The sequence below is a fragment of the Mobula birostris genome, chromosome 22 (assembly GCF_030028105.1).
Source record: "Mobula birostris isolate sMobBir1 chromosome 22, sMobBir1.hap1, whole genome shotgun sequence".
NCBI lineage: Eukaryota > Metazoa > Chordata > Chondrichthyes > Myliobatiformes > Myliobatidae > Mobula > Mobula birostris.
Genome location: NC_092391.1, coordinates 52,507,048 through 52,522,741, shown reverse-complemented (window position 1 = coordinate 52,522,741; position 15,694 = coordinate 52,507,048). Strand labels below are relative to the sequence as shown.

The window sequence follows — 15,694 nt, the reverse complement described above, 5'->3', positions numbered from 1 at the left end:
AGGACGGAGGGACGGAGGAGAGGGGGAGGGAAGAGTGGGGATGGCGAGGAGGGCGGCCCGGACCAGCGGGGCTGGGCAATGCTGGGCTCGGCTCGGCCTCGCCCGCCCCGGTAACCCGCTGCCCGTTCACATACCAGCGGGGCGCCCACCCCCCTTGCCTCCACCCCGCTCACCTCATCTCCCGGAGCGGCCGAACGTCCTCGGCAGGCAGCCTCAATCATGGTAGCCCAGTTACCCCCGGAGAGGGGGAGGTGGATTCCGCCTCACTGACAGTGAGGGACGGGAGCGTTGCCCACGGTCGCAGAGGCGCCCCGCTGCCCGTGGCTGCTGCCGGCCGCCCCCGCCCAGTCGAACCCAGCCCTGCCCGGCCCGGCGCGGCGCTCCCCTGGACGACAGCGCCACCCACTGACCGGGAGGCTGCATCTGTTTTTGGAACGGGATGGCCGCAAACCGGTTCTCCCAACCAAAAGAGCCGAACTTCACAGTCGCTCCGGGTATTAAACACGCGAGACAAAATAATTCCAACGGCTAACCAGCTGCTGGGTGAAGAAATGAAGAAATTTCATATTTAATTCTCAATGAGACTGTAATCTCTGGTTCTGGCATCCTACCACAACACTTAGCAGAATTCCTGTTGTTTATAGTTTTAATTGTGTTGCCTTGTGAAAATTGTCTATAACCTGCTTTCTCTTGTTAATGCTGCTTTCATGATATGATGTGCCTGTTAACCCTGTGCATACATGTCATAATAAACTCTGCTTTCACATCCTTGGGGCTACCCTTTCAGACTAAAGAATTGATTGTGGACTTCTGAAAGGGTTTAGATGAGGGAGCACACACAATCCTCAGAGGAATCAGAAGTTCCTGAGTGTTAATATCAGGGAGGATCTATCCTGGACCCAACATATCCATACAGGTACAAAGAAGGCAAGACAGCGGCGATATTTCAATAGGAGTTTGAGAAGATTTGGTCTGTCCACAGCTGGACAGTGGAGAGTACTCTAATGGGCAGCATCACCGTCTGGTTCAGAAGGAGCTACCGCACAGGATCGGAAAAAGCTGCAGAGTTGTAAACTTAGTCAGCTTGATCATGGGCACTAACCTCCATGATATCCATGACATATTCAAGGAGTGATGCTTCATTGCTGCCATCAAAAAGGTACAGGAGTCAGAAGGAACACACACTCAACGGGGACAGCTTCTTCCCCTCTACCATCTGAATTCTGAATGGACATTGAAATCATGAACAGTACCTCATTACTTTTTATTTCTATTTTTGCACTACTTAATTTATCTATTTAATATACAGTATTCACACGCTGTAATTGTTTTTTCCTCTATAATTATGTCATGCATTGTACTGCTGCTGCAAAGACAACAAATTTCACAACATATCCCAGTGGTATTAAGCCTAATTCTGATTCACTCTCAAGTTTATCTCATGCGCCAGTTGAGTGCATTGGTCCTCCTTATCCTCTTTGAGGAATGATACTGGTGACCGTTTCTGGCACTTTTATTCCAGCTGCAGTCTCACCAGAGGCCATTAAGCTGCAGAAAATACCATTGACGTAGTGAAATTTGACCAATGAATGTTTCTTCAAAGTGAAGACAGCTTCAAAGTACATTTATTATGCACATATATACAACCCTGAGATTAGTCTTCCCACAGACAGACACAAAACAAAGAAATAACATGGAACCTAGATAAAGAAAAACATCAAACACCCCTCACACACATGCAAAAAAAGCAAGTGAAAAATACAGAATCCACCCCAATCAGAAAGACCCAAAATAGCAACTAAAAAGGAGCAACCAGAAGCATCATAACATGAACTCCAGAGTACAATCCTCAAACCACGTCCATTAAACCTCGTCCAAGACCCAGGACTCCAGCACAATCCTCAGTCAGCATTGAGCGGATGGGAGAGGGGAGACAGACAATCACACACACACAGCTTCCTCCAGCAACAGTGAGCAAAAGGCTGGTAGACAACACTGAGTACCCACTCGCCTTACGCTCTTCCTCGATGTTTTAATCGGTGAGAAATGGAGTCAATCACAGGCTCACGCCTGGTCTCCAGGCTTCTTGGAATCAAGACCGCACACTTCACTCAAAACCTCATGAAACCTCCTCGAAGACCACAAAGTGCCAGATGGCTCAATCAGCCTGAAAACACCCTGCCAAAATGTTGTACTCTCTTCCAAACAGTAAGTGTTTCAGGTCAATGACCTCTAACAGAGATGGTAAAATACCAAAGTATCTGCCTTTTACTTCCTGTATTCAAACATCATTTCCAAGTGAAGCAGTGATTTTCTAGTACTTTATTCATTAACACGAGACACAGATTGGTTAACAGCCTTCACTTTGCAGGGGTGGCCCTGACTCAGTCCTTGGCATTCTGTACTCATCTAACACGAGGTTGAGAAGCAACACTTGGCCTTCCCGATCAGCACATTGAATCCTTCTAGACTCAATAATTTCAGATCATCACCCATTTCAGACTTTGCATGTTACGTTTCCAGCATCCAGTTTATTTCTTGTTTGATAAATTCACATTTCATTTGCTCAGTTTTAGACCACTCTCTGCCATACTTTGTTATTCTTCAGCCTCTAATATCTGCTTTCAGCTGGCACCACCTTGTCTCAGTCTCCACCCTGTAACATACCTCTCTTTCATTCGTGCTTCCCCTCGCATGTTTCTCTATGGCCTAAAAATAGTTTTGCTTCTGGTTTATCAGTTCAGATGAAAGGTCACCCTAAAATATTATAAATCCATTTCTCAACAAGATACTATTTGAGCTGCCATTTCTATCATTTTCCATGTTTAATTTCACCCATCAATTGCTAAATCCATCAATTTTGTTGATTTGTTGGGCCAGAATATAGCCAAGTGTTGTCCTTCATTAGACCAAAAGATCATAAAATATAGGAGTAGAATTAGGCTATTTGACCCATGGAGTCTGCTCTGCAGTTTTGTCATAACTGATCCATTTTCCCTGTCAGCCCCAATCTCTTTCCTTCTCCCCATATCCCTTCATGCCCTGACTAATCAAGAATCTATCAACCTCTGCCTTAAATATGCCCAATGACTTGGCCTCTGCAGCCACCTTTGGCAACAAATTCCACAGATTCACCACTGTCCAGTTAAAGAAACTCCTCCTCATCTATGTTCTAAAAGGATGCCTCTCTATTCTGGGGCTGTGTCCTCCAGTCTTAGACTCCCCTACCATGGGAAATACCTTCTCCACATCCACTCTATTGAGGCCTTTCACCATTCGATAGCTTTCAGTGAGGTCACCCCTCATTCTTCTGAATTCCAGTGAGTAGAGGCCCAGAGCCATCAAACACTCCTCATATGACAAGCCTTTCAATCCCAGAATCTTTACGAGATATATACCTTCCAGCTCAAAGAGATTAGTCAGCACAGACTTTTAATAAGCTGCTCACATCACAGAGCAAGTTAGTCTAAATTTTGTAAATGGCTTTGGCCAAATCAGAGTTTAATCATCAAACCATGTTAAAGGAACTCAGCACTGACTAAGGTGTAGATTGTTAAACTTACTGGAATGGAATCTATAAAATTTATTGCTGCAACCAAACTCAAAGTAAATAAGGGCTTTGCCATTCAAAGGTGAATCTGGGAAAGTCAGCTCCTTGCAGGCTTTCCATCTGTGCTGGGTTGAGCATCAAGCTAGCACTCAACCTTGTAAAAAAAAGACAGAGAAACTAAAGAAACAGCAAGGTTTCCGCCCATTGCGCATAAGGCGCTGAGAGGAACAACAACTTTCAAAGATGTCTTCAATGAATTTTGTGTTACAACCAAACAAATATGGCCCATTAATTTATTCAATACTGTATTTTAATGATGTTTCTTTAAAAAATTAGTTCATAAATGTATTTCAACTTCAAATATAAAATATTAAAATTTCTGACCGACATCATCAGCAAAATAATTTCTGATGCACACTTTCCATCTTAATCTAAATTTTAACAAATAATATTCACTTCCAGATGTTCTAAATCATTTACAAAAGTATGTATATAATACACGTTCTGACCATTACCAAAATATATCCTTTATGGGTTTTGGTTCCAACCTTTAATAACAAAACTAATTGAGATATGGACTGCATTTCTCTAAAAAGGCACAGAATGTTTTTTTCTTTATATACACAACTGTGTGACCTCTAATACAAGGATGTGCATTGTAAGGCCATCATTTAGTTACAAGATGATCAAAAATAAACCCGCCTTCTGTTAGTGATAACAGTGCATAACAATGTAATTTTAGTGCAAGTAAACATCTGGTCAAATAAAAATTGGAGAACAGTTCACAAATTTGCAGAGGTTCGTAAAATGTGAAACCGCTTCAGTGTCATCCGCACTGATCCAAGATCACGATTGATCTTTTCCAATCGATCTTCTAAAGCTTCCTGCAAAAAAAAAACATTCAAAGTCATGAGTACCTCGTGAACAATATAAAGTTTGAATAAGTGTTCTGAGATGATGAACTCATCCAGCTGTGCTGGGACAGCGAACTGGGATCGTGCAGATTTAGGCTGTCCAAATTACCTAAGCCAAATAACATGTCCCAGAAAATGCAAACACGAGGAATTCTGCAGATGCTGGAATTTCAAGCAACACACATCAAAGTTGCTGGTGAACGCAGCAGACCAGGCAGCATCTCTAGGAAGAGGTACAGTCGACATTTCGGGCCAAGACCCTTCATCAGGACCAACTGAAGGAAGAGCTAGTAAGAGATTTGAAAGTGGGAGGGGGAGGGGAAGATCCAAAATGTTAGGAGAAGACAGGAGGGGGAGGGATGGAGCCAAGAGCTGGACAGTTGATTGGCAAAAGGGATATGAGAGGATCATGGGACAGGAGGCCCAGGGAGAAGGAAAAGGAGGTGGGGGGGGGAAACCCAGAGGATGGGCAAGGGGTATAGTCAGAGGGACAGAGGGAGAAAGAGAGAGGGACAGAGGGAGAAAGAGAGAGAGACAGAGGGAGAAAGAGAGAGGGACAGAGGGAGAGATAAATAAATAAATAAATAACGGATGGGGTACAAGGGGGAGGTGGGGCATTAGCAGAAGTTAGAGAAGTCAATGTTCATGCCATCAGGTTGGAGGCTACCCAAACAGAATTTAAGGTGTTGTTCCTCCAACCTGAGTGTGGCTTCATCTTTACAGTAGAGGAGGCTGTGGATAGACATATCAGAATGGGAATGGGATGTGGAATTAAAATGTGTGACCACTGGGAGTTCCTGCTTTCTCTGGCGGACAGAGCACAGGTGTTCAGCGAAACGATCTCCCAGTCTGCGTCGGGTCTCGCCAATATATAGAAGGCCACATCGGGACCACCAGACGCAGTATATCACCCCAGTCAACTCACAGGTAAAGTGTCGCCTCACCTAGAAGGACTCACCTCACTCCTCTCTTTTGCCGATCACCTGTCCAGCTCTTGGCTCCATCCCTCCCCCTCCTGTCTTCTCCTATTATTTTGGATCTCCCCCTCCCCCTCCCACTTTCAAATATCTTGGTTGCTCTTCCTTCAGTTAGTCCTGATGAAGGGTCTTGGCCTGAAACATCGACTGTACCTCTTCCTAGGTATGCTGCCTGGCCTGCGCGTTCACCAGCAACTTTGATGTGTGCTGCTGTCCCAGAAAATAATAGTTTTGTGAACAGTCTCCAATGTGAACAATGTACCTTCAGTTTTAGACTGAGTTTTTGCATCTTTGCCCAAGAATATTTACATAACTGGAAATTGCATGTCAGTAAGACCAAAGAGTTGATTGTGGACTTCTGAAAGGAGTTAGACAAGGGAACACACAGCAATCCTCAGAGGGATCAGAACTGGAGAGAGTTAACAATTTCAAGTTCCCTACATATCGATGCAGCTACAAAGAAGGCAACACACTGGGTATGTTTCATTAGAAGTTTGAGGAGATTTAATATTTCACCTAAAACACTTGCAAATTTCTACAGACATACTGTGGAGAGCATTTTAACTGGCTGCATCAGTGTCTGGTATGGTGGGGGGAGGGGTGCTACTGCACAGGATTGAAATAAGCTGCAGAGTTGCACATTTAGTCAGTTCCATCAATGATGCTAGCCTCTGTAGCATCCAAGACACTTTCAAGAAGCTGTGCTTCAAAAAGGCAGCATCCATCGTTAAGGGCCCCATCACACAGGACGTGGCCTCTTCTCATTACTGTCATTAGGGAGGTGGTATAGAAGCCTGAAGGCACACACTCAATGAATTAGGAACAGCTTCGTCCCTTCTGCCATCTGATTTCTGAATGGACATTGAAGCAACGAACATTACCTCAGTACTGGGTGAAAACAAAATTCTCATTCCCCTACAATCTTTGCATAAACCCCACCCCCACCCAATTTCTGGTACTGTTAATGGTTTATTATTGTCTCTTCCACAGAGTACAGTGGAAGATTTTGTTTGCGTGCATCAAGGAAGTAAAAGAAAAGAGAAGGCAGAATATAACATTGTAGTTTCAGAGAAAGCGCACTGCAGGTAGACAAAGAAAGTGCAACATTATAACTAGGTAAATACCAAGGCCAAGAGTCTGTCTTATTGTTCAATATTCTGATATACATTGTCCTTGAGCCTGGTGGTATGTGCTTTCAGGCCCTTGCATCTTCTGCCCAATGGGAAAGGGGAAAAGAGAGAATGGCCACAGTAGGAGAGATCCTTAAGAGACTGCATTTGCTGGAATCTGGAGCAACACACAATCTGCTAGAGGAACTCACTGGGTCAGCAGCCAAGTCTAGAGCTCTGCCTCCTCATCACCATGAGATCCTGCTGACAACAGTTATGTCATCAGTGAATTTACGGATGTCGTTTGACTTGGGCCTAGCCCCCAATCATGGGTGTAGAGAATAGAGCAGTGGGCTAAGCACACATCCTCAAGTTGTGCCAGTGTTGACTGCCAGCGAGAAGATGTTATTTTTGATCCGCACTGACTGCAGTGTCCCTAGAAGGAAGTTAAGGATCCAGATGGAGAGGGAGGTAGGGAAGCCCAGGTTTTTAAGCTTCTTGATTAGAACTGAGAGAATAATTGTGTTGAACACTGAGCTATAATCAATAAAACAGCTTGATGTAGGTATTGCTATTACGCAGGTGGTCTAAGGTTGAGTGGACAGCCACTGTATACCTATTGTGGCAATAGGCAACTTGCAACGGGTCAGGTCCTTGCTTAGGCAGGAATTAATTCTAGACATGACCAACATCTCAAAGTGCTTCATCAAGGTAGATACGAGTGCCACTGGGCGTATGTCACTGAGATATCTCACCCTCCTCTTCCTGGACACCAGTATGATTGATGTACTTTTGAAGCAGGTGGGAATCTCCAACTGCAGCCATGAGGGACTGAAGGTCTTGAACACTCCTACTAGTTGGTTGGTACAGATTTTCAGTGCCTGCCAGTTACACCATTGGGGCTGACACCCTGCGAGGGTTCACCCTCTTGAGGGAATTTCTGACATTGGCCTCTGATACAGGTATCACAGGGTCACCGATGCTACAGGGATTCTCCCTTTCAAAGTGTCTAGAAGCACTGAGCTCATCTGGGAGTGAAGCATCGCAGTGATTTATCACGTTAGGTTTCACCTTGAAGGAAGTGATACCAGAGCTGATGTGCATCTGATTCTGACCCCAACTTCAATCGCAATTAATTTTTGCACTTAAAATAGCCTTCCATAAGTCATACCTGGACTTCCTGTGGAGCCTCAAAGACCACACATCTAGCACTCAGCAGACTGACCCTCACTGTTCATCCATGGCTTTTGCTTTGGGCACTCTTGGCATGTTCTCAAAGGCACATACTTATCCACACAGGTTTTGGCGAATTCGGTGACAACTGTGACATATTCGTTCAGATCCAAAGGTAAATTGTTCCATGTGGTACAATCCACTGACCCAAAGCAGTTCTGCTGCGATGGACACCGCTAACACGATGATAGCGGGGGAAGCTCCCTCGGCACATAAAATGGATGTTCCAGGCAGGGAGAACAGGACTGAGACAGAACTGCTACTTCTGGGTGCCACAGAGAGTCAATCATGAAGCAAACGCCTTGGCCACTGCCGTTACCCGACACCTCTGTCTAGTCCATGTAGTAGAAGTGGTGTCCAGAATGTGGCGGGGTGGGAGGAGGGGTTGTGAGCCACGTCACTGTGCAGCAGTCCCTCATTTCCCTCTAGTACTGTAATCTCACTCTGACGACTTCAGTTTCATTTTCTATGTTCTCAAACACTTAATTCTACTGCTTCCTTTGTTGTCACTACAGCGTTTCTTTTTGCATGGTTGTACTTTGCGCCCGTTATATTCAATGTTGTATTTATATGACCATATACACAGTTTATCCTGTGCTTTACACGAACAAGGAGTTTTATTGCGTCCAGGCATTCAAGACAATAAACTAGTTTCAATCTGAACTATAGTCACTGAATGAGAGTTCTGGAGGGATATAAACATACAGCACAGAAAAAGGCCCTTCAAGCCAAGTAGTCAATGCCAAACCATTTAAACTGCTGACTGCCATCGACCTGCACCGGGACCATAACCCTCCATACCCCTCTCATCCACGTACCCATCCAAATTTCTCTTAAATGTTCAAATAGAGCTCACGTGCACCTCTTGTGTTGGCAGCTCGTTCCACACTCACCACCCTCTGAGTGAAGAAGTTTCCCATCATGCTCCCCATAAACTTTTCACCTTTCACCCTTAACTCATGACCTCTAGTTGTAGTCCCACCCAACCTCAATGGAAAAAGCCTATTTGAATTTACGCTATCTACACCCCTCATAATTTTGAATACTTCTATCAAATCTCCTCTCAATCTTCTACATTCTAAGGAATAAAGCCTTAACCTATTCAATCTTTCCCCATAATTCAGGTCCTCCAGACCTGGCAACATCCTTGTAAATTTTCTCTGTACTTTTCCAACCATATTTACATCTTTCTTGTAGGTAGATGACCAGAACAACACACAATACTACAAATTTAGCCTCAGCAAATTAAGAGGACAAAAATTAGAAGAAAAGACATTTGGAAATAAATACTTTACAAACAAGAATTAAGGGAGACAATAAGAAAAACAAAAGAGATCAGATGCTATTCAGATTATTTATCTGGGCTATTATCAAGATTCCTGAATAAATAAAAGCCCAAAAGCTTTGCAAATGACACCAAGATTGGGGGTGTAGTAGACAGAGAGGAAGAGTTTCAGAGCTTGCAGCGGGATCTGGATCAGCTGGAAAAATGGGCTGAGAATTGACAGAGGGAATGTAATGCAGACAAGAGTGAGGTGTTGCACTTTGGTAAGACCAGTAAGAATAGGTCTTACACCGTGAACGTGGAGTGTGGCAGACCAAAAGGATGTGGGAATACAGATCCATCATTTATTAACAGTGGCAGCACAAGTATACGCAGTCGTAAAGAGAGCTTTTGGCACGTGGGCCTTCATAAAGCAAAGTATTGCGTACAGGAGATGGGATGTTATGTTGAGGTTGTATAAGATGTTGGTGAGGCATAATTTGGAGTATTAGTGCAGTTTGGTCACCAACCTAGAGGAAAGGTGTAAATAAGATTGAAAGAGTACAGAAAATAAAATACAAGGATGTTGCTGGGACTGGAGTTACAAGAAAAGATCGAATAAGTCAGACTTTATTCCTTGGAACATAGAGGAATGAGGGGAGATTTGATAGAGTATACAACATTATGAGGGGTAGACAAGGTAAACGCAAGGCAGGCTTTTTCCACAGAAGCTGGGCGGGACAACTAAAGGTCATGGGTTACGCATATAAGGTGAAAAGTTTAAGGGGAACATGAGGGGGAAATTCTTCACTCAGAGGGTGGTGAGAGTGTGGAATGAGCTGCCAGTGCAAGTGGTGCATACAAGCTTAATTTCAATGTTTAAGAGAATTTTGGATAAGTACATGGATGGGAGGGATTTGAAGGACTATGGTCCCAGTGCAGGTTGATGTGAATAGCCAGTTTAAATGGCTTGCCACAGAATAGATAGGCTGAAGGGCCTGTTTCTGTGCCGTACTTTTCTATGACTCTATGACTATGAATTAGACAGATAAATGGGAAATAAACACTAGAATTTATTAAGTGATTGAAAACATTGGAATTGTCAATACATTTCACCAGGGTGGATCTCTGTAGAGCCTTGCATTGTCAATCTGGTAGGTATCATTAAAATAAACCACATTTCCCAGGAGTGGATCTCCAAAGGGACCTGAATCTCAAATCTGGTGCTCTCTAGAAACACAGCTTTGCACTGTTTAACCCAACTTACATTGTTAAAGTGTTATCAGTTCACACACACTAACAATGCTAAACTGGTCGAAATTGTGCAAGGCAATTTCAGAATGTACAAAGCGTGATTAGTAAGTATGCAAATAACATTCAAAAAGGTGATATTGTACATTGAAGATTATCTAAACAAGGGGATTTTGATCAGCAGGGGAAGTGAGTCATGGAATGGCAAATCGGGATGTCATAAAACAGTAGAATCTAGGAGTTTTTAAAATTACATGCTTTCCTGAAAATGACATCACAGGTAGACAGGGTTGTGAAGGTGGCTTTGAGCACACTGGCTTTCATTAGTCAGAACACTGAGTATCAGAGGTGGGACCTTATGTTGCAGTTGTACAAAACTTCGGTGAGGCTGCCTCTAGAGTATTGTGTACTGTTTTGATTACCCTGCTGTAGGAAAGACGTCATTCATCTGAAAGAGTGCCAATTTGAGAACATGCCAGGACTTGAAGGCCTGAGTTTTAGAGAGAGCAGGAACTGCAGGGTGACCTTATAGAAGTGTATAAAATCAGTAAGGGCATAGATAGTATTTTCTTTTTGGGGAAAGAGAATTTAAAAAATAACTAGAAGACGTAGGTTTAAGGTGAGAGGAAAAAAGCAGCCAGAGGAAGAGGTTGATGCAAGGTACATTAACAACAACTAAAGATATTTTTTCCACACCGAGGATGGTCAGTGTGTGGAATGGGCTGCCAGAGGAAGTGGTTGACATGAGGTACATTAACAACAATTAAAGACATTTAGAGAGGTAGATGGATAGCAAAGATTTAGGGGGATTAGCTTGAATGGGACATTTCAGGTTGGGTCAAACTGCCTGTTACAGCGCTGCATGTGCCTCAAATATCTGCTCATCTTTCCAGTTAGAACACGGAAATAAAACAGTTTCGAACAGCAGCTGTGTTACATTACTATGGATTCCATAAAGCAAATTACATCATACCTTTTCCAATCTTGCTTGTAAAGTCATTCTGCCTGTAGAACCAGGTATGCGACTTAATGCAGCTTCAATCTGCAATGGAAAATTAGGTCCCAAATTACGTTCAACGTTAATGAAAACTATGCCAGAGATGCCAAAATCCTTTGTCATCATACTTTCATAGCACAATCTGCCACCTTCTCATTAAAATAGATTTGTTCTGGTCACTCACCCCTAAATCAACTGAGCTACCTCAGACCTGTATTACATACGGGAGGAAGAGCGAGGAAAAATACCGCCACCAGATTCTGCAGACCCAGGTGACTTCTTCCAGCTTGCTCACGGAACAGTTTTATTACTCTTCTCTTTGGTCTTCCTTTTCTTTTCAAGGTGGTTGTGGTTCTGACGGAACAATGATCCACAGTTCAAGCTATGGTTCTTCGAAAGCGGTGGGTTTTCAGACCAACTGTGCGGCCAAGCACCTGGCTATCTCCAAAAACAGCCTGGAAGAAGTGCCCTTGGGGCTGGGAGGTTGGACGTTGGGGAGCGGCCCTATGGGTGACCCAGTTCCTCACTGATTTTGCCGACTGAAGTGTCATGGGAAACTGAAACATTGACACTGAGACAGTAGGCGGTGTGCTTGCTAATCACCAGCTGCTGTCAAAGGAAGGCCCCTGTGCTCGAGCAATCCCTCTTTCTCTCTCGATGTAGAGTGAGAGCCTGTCAGTCCTCGATTCGGGGGGGGGGGGGAGGGTGCTTGGAGAAGCGACGCGGAAGAATGTAACATTAGAACAGCGAGCTGCTGGTCTCTCCAGGAGTGACCCCCTCTCTCCCTCACTGGAGAGAGAGAGAGAGCCTGTCTGAGATACCGAAGTGCTGGTTTGTGGACTGGAGTTTGATGGACTCTTTGGTGCTTCTGTTGTTGCCTGCATCATTGGAAGGGGGCTTCTGCTCACATGGGTGCAGCCGAATTGGGGGGGGGGGGGGGGGCGGTGTCGATGCTTTTTGCTGCTGCTTGTGTCAACGGAAAGGGGGAGGGGTGGGGCTTCGGTGTTTCTATTGTTCTATGGGGTTTCCTTGTTTCACGGATGTCTGTGAAGAGGATGAATTTCATGTTCTATACTGGATATGTACTCTATACTAAATGTACCTTGAATCTGTTTCAAACGTGTTGCTCAAACTTGGGAAAAACCCTTTAGAAATTACAAAGTACAGAAGCCAAGGCAGTGCTTACCCTGCACTTTGTATCAATATCACTCTGATAATCCACCCTTGTATTATTATGCCGTGTTAAAAAAAAATCACTTAACTTTCAGAGTAAAGAGTGCCTGAAAGAATTTGAATCTGTTCGCAGGTAGTTCCACAGGTTTAGTGATCACTTGCTCTTAAGACTGCTTGATTTCCACCTTTTTATGTAAATTTATTATTGCTGGTCCTATCTGCTGATGCAATTGCAAAATATTGCAGTAAGTAACCACAGCAGAAAGTGGTTAACTTCACTTGCTCCATCACCAAAATGTTCCCACAACCTATGGACTCACTTTCAAGGACAAGGCAGGTCATTGGGAGTAGGAGATTTGAATGGTTCTGCATGAACTAGATAGGCTGATGGGCTTGCTTCTGTGCTATACTTTCAATGACTATGACTCATGCTCATAATAATAATTTATTATTATTATTATTTCTCTCTTTTTGCATTTGCAGAGTTTGTCATCTTTTAAACACTGGTTGAATGCCCAAGTTGTTGTGGACTTTCATTGACTCTATTATGGTTATTATTGTATTATAGATTTATTGAATATACCCGCTAGAAAATGAATCTCAGGGTTGCATGTGATGACACACACACATACTTCAATAATAAATTTACTCTGAACTTTAAGATGGCTATCTCTCCACCAACATCACTCTCCTCCCACCATTTTTCATCTCATTTGTTCATTATGTGCTGTGTCCTATGACGTGGGCGATCATGATCTTTCCATGACTATGATTGTTCTTGGCAAATTTTTTTACAGAAGTGGTTTTCCATTGCCTTCTTCTGGACAGTGTCCTTACAAGACGGGTAATCCCAGCCATTTATCAATAGTCTTTAGAGATTGTCTGCGTGGCATCAGTGGTCACATAACCAGAACTTGTGATATGCACCAGCTGCTCAAACGACCATCCACCACCTGCTCCCATGGCTTCACCTGACCCTGAATGAGGACTAAGCAGTTGCTACACCTTGCCCAAGGGTGATCTGCAGACTTGCAGAGGGAAGGAGTACCTTACACCCCCTTTGGTAGAGACACATCTCCACCCCACCACCCTATTTTTCACCTACCCTTGTCACTATACCCATTCTTTAATACCAATATATTTTTGTGATTTGTATGCAACTGCTAAGGCTAGCTTTTATTACACATACCATATTGTCCTGGAGAAGGTGGTGGTGATCTGCTGCACATCTTCTGGAAAAGGTGCTCCCACATGCTGTCAGGAAGATGGTTCCAGAATTCAGGCCTGGAGACAGCTGAGGAACCACAAGTCCATTGGCCATGCAATGCAGAAGTCAGTCTGCATGATGACATTGTCCTTGGTGGTAGAGGTTCAAGGTTTGGGTGGTTATCATCAGGAAACTATATGCATTGTGTAAATAATACACACTGCAACCACAACGTGGAGGAAATCAATGTATTTAAGTGTGGCAGATGGGGTGCCAATCCAGCACAGTTCTTTGTCTTGCATGATGTCTTGGATGTAGGTGGTAGGAAGCCCTTGAGGCTTCAGGAAGCATTGCTCGGCCCACAAGATTCTCCAGACTCTGACCTGCTTATTTACATGATATTTATGTGTCTGGTCCATTTCTGATCAACAGTTAACCCCAGAGTATTGATGGTGGGGTACTCAACAATAGCAATTCCACTGAATGTCAAGGGAAAAGGTTAGACTTTCTTCTCGTTGACCATTGGTTTCAAAATACTCTCTGACCTGGGAAACAGCTAACATGATAGTACTACATGGATGGTTGGGTTATGGAAGGCTGTGGTCCCAGTGCAAGTTGAAGGGAGTAGGCAGTTTAAATAGTTCAGAGTATATGGGCCAACAGGCCTGTATCTGTGCTGTACTTTTCTACAACTCCAAGTTGTTGGAATCTGCAACTCACTGCTTGAGGAGGTGGTGGATGAAGAATCTCTCACAACAGACAAGTATCTAAACACACGATTAGCCAAGGCTATGAACAGCTGAAAAAATAGATTAGGTTCTCTAGGTCAGCAGCAGCTGAATCAAATGAATCTCAGGGCTGCATATGGTGACATACATGTACTTTGAACTTTAAGTTAGAATTTAAAGAAACCATACTAGGACAGTTAGCACCATGTAAGGGGGTTTCGATTTTTATGTTACTGCGGAGGCTAATTAAAATGGCGTTTTTGTTATGTTCATCTGGGGAATGCGGCTTTGTTGTGCTTTAACGCTGAGAAAGTTTGCGCTAGCAGCTTATTGTGGTTTAGAGGGTGATAAGAAAGTGCTATTAACCAATTGGGATAGTTGTTATGGTTTTGGTGTATTTGAAGATACTGTATGCGCGGGGTTTTGGGGCAGAAGGCGGGAGACCGAGACAGAGGATGGACCAGGTGCTGTGAGTCCGCTAACGGGGTCGGACCCCGAGCGGGACGTTCGGCGAGGAGACGGAGACGGAGACGGACTCGTGTGGAGCGTCTGGTCGACCACCGTTGTTGGTCCCAGGCGGCCGGTCGAGGTGGTCCGAGGGGTCACAGGGTGAAGAAGAAGGTCCTTGAGCTCCAACGGTTTTGTGCACGAAGAGATTGAACTTTGATAAGTGTGGCGCCTTTTATTTTCCTTTTATATTTTATTCTCTTTTAATTATATAGTTCCAGTAATATCTATAAACTGTAAATCATTTAATTGCATCTGGTGTATTGTCTGTTATTTGGGCGGGGTGGGGTACCTCACACAGCATCCACACAAACGAATTACCCAGTTTGGCGGGGCCGAGGCTGTTTCCCTAGACGACAGTGAGCCGAGCGACCCTGAGGGTGGCCAGGGGGCTACATTGTGGGGGCTTTGTCCGGGATGCTTGAGTCTGTTGGTATGCTGTGTGGGTGCCCTGTTTAAATCTGTAATGTGTGTCTCTGTGGGTTATTTGCTGTTGATTGCTGTATGCGTGGTGGGTGAAGTCTTTGTTCGAGTGCAGAGTAGCATTGACGAGTTAGAGGTGGCACTCGGGGCTGTCCATGCAGTTGGGAGAGAGAGGAAAGAGTGGTCTGATTTGGAGGTAGAGTCTGCGAATAAATGTTCTAGCTCTGACAGGCTCCGCCTGGCGTTTGGGATAGTTTCCACCCCAAGAGGGGCGGAGCGGATCTCTGTTGTCAGATGAGTGGCAGTGCTTGGTTGAGGGAGAGCGACAGGGATTGGTTGAAAGTTTGAGTAGGCGGGCTGG

The 15,694-nt window shown here is 44.2% G+C and overlaps 2 protein-coding genes across 10 annotated transcripts in view; both read right to left on the bottom strand.

Annotated features, from left to right (window-relative positions):
• The window catches only part of pitpnm2 (phosphatidylinositol transfer protein, membrane-associated 2), a 317,466-nt gene extending 317,111 nt beyond the window's left edge, over window positions 1–355 (bottom strand). For all 7 annotated transcript variants that reach the window (XM_072240762.1, XM_072240756.1, XM_072240755.1 and 4 more), the window contains exon 1: window positions 174–355. The gene's annotated coding sequence lies outside the window, so the exon portion shown is untranslated. The remainder of the gene's footprint in view (window positions 1–173) is intronic.
• A 3,504-nt stretch (window positions 356–3,859) lies between these two features.
• The window catches only part of LOC140186211 (M-phase phosphoprotein 9), a 118,291-nt gene continuing 106,456 nt past the window's right edge, over window positions 3,860–15,694 (bottom strand). For all 3 annotated transcript variants that reach the window (XM_072240188.1, XM_072240189.1, XM_072240190.1), the window contains 2 exons: window positions 11,272–11,340; window positions 3,860–4,434 (listed from right to left, as the gene is read on the bottom strand). In XM_072240188.1, the coding sequence (XP_072096289.1) occupies window positions 4,333–4,434; window positions 11,272–11,340 (171 nt within the window). In that variant the 3' untranslated portion in view covers window positions 3,860–4,332. The remainder of the gene's footprint in view (window positions 4,435–11,271; window positions 11,341–15,694) is intronic.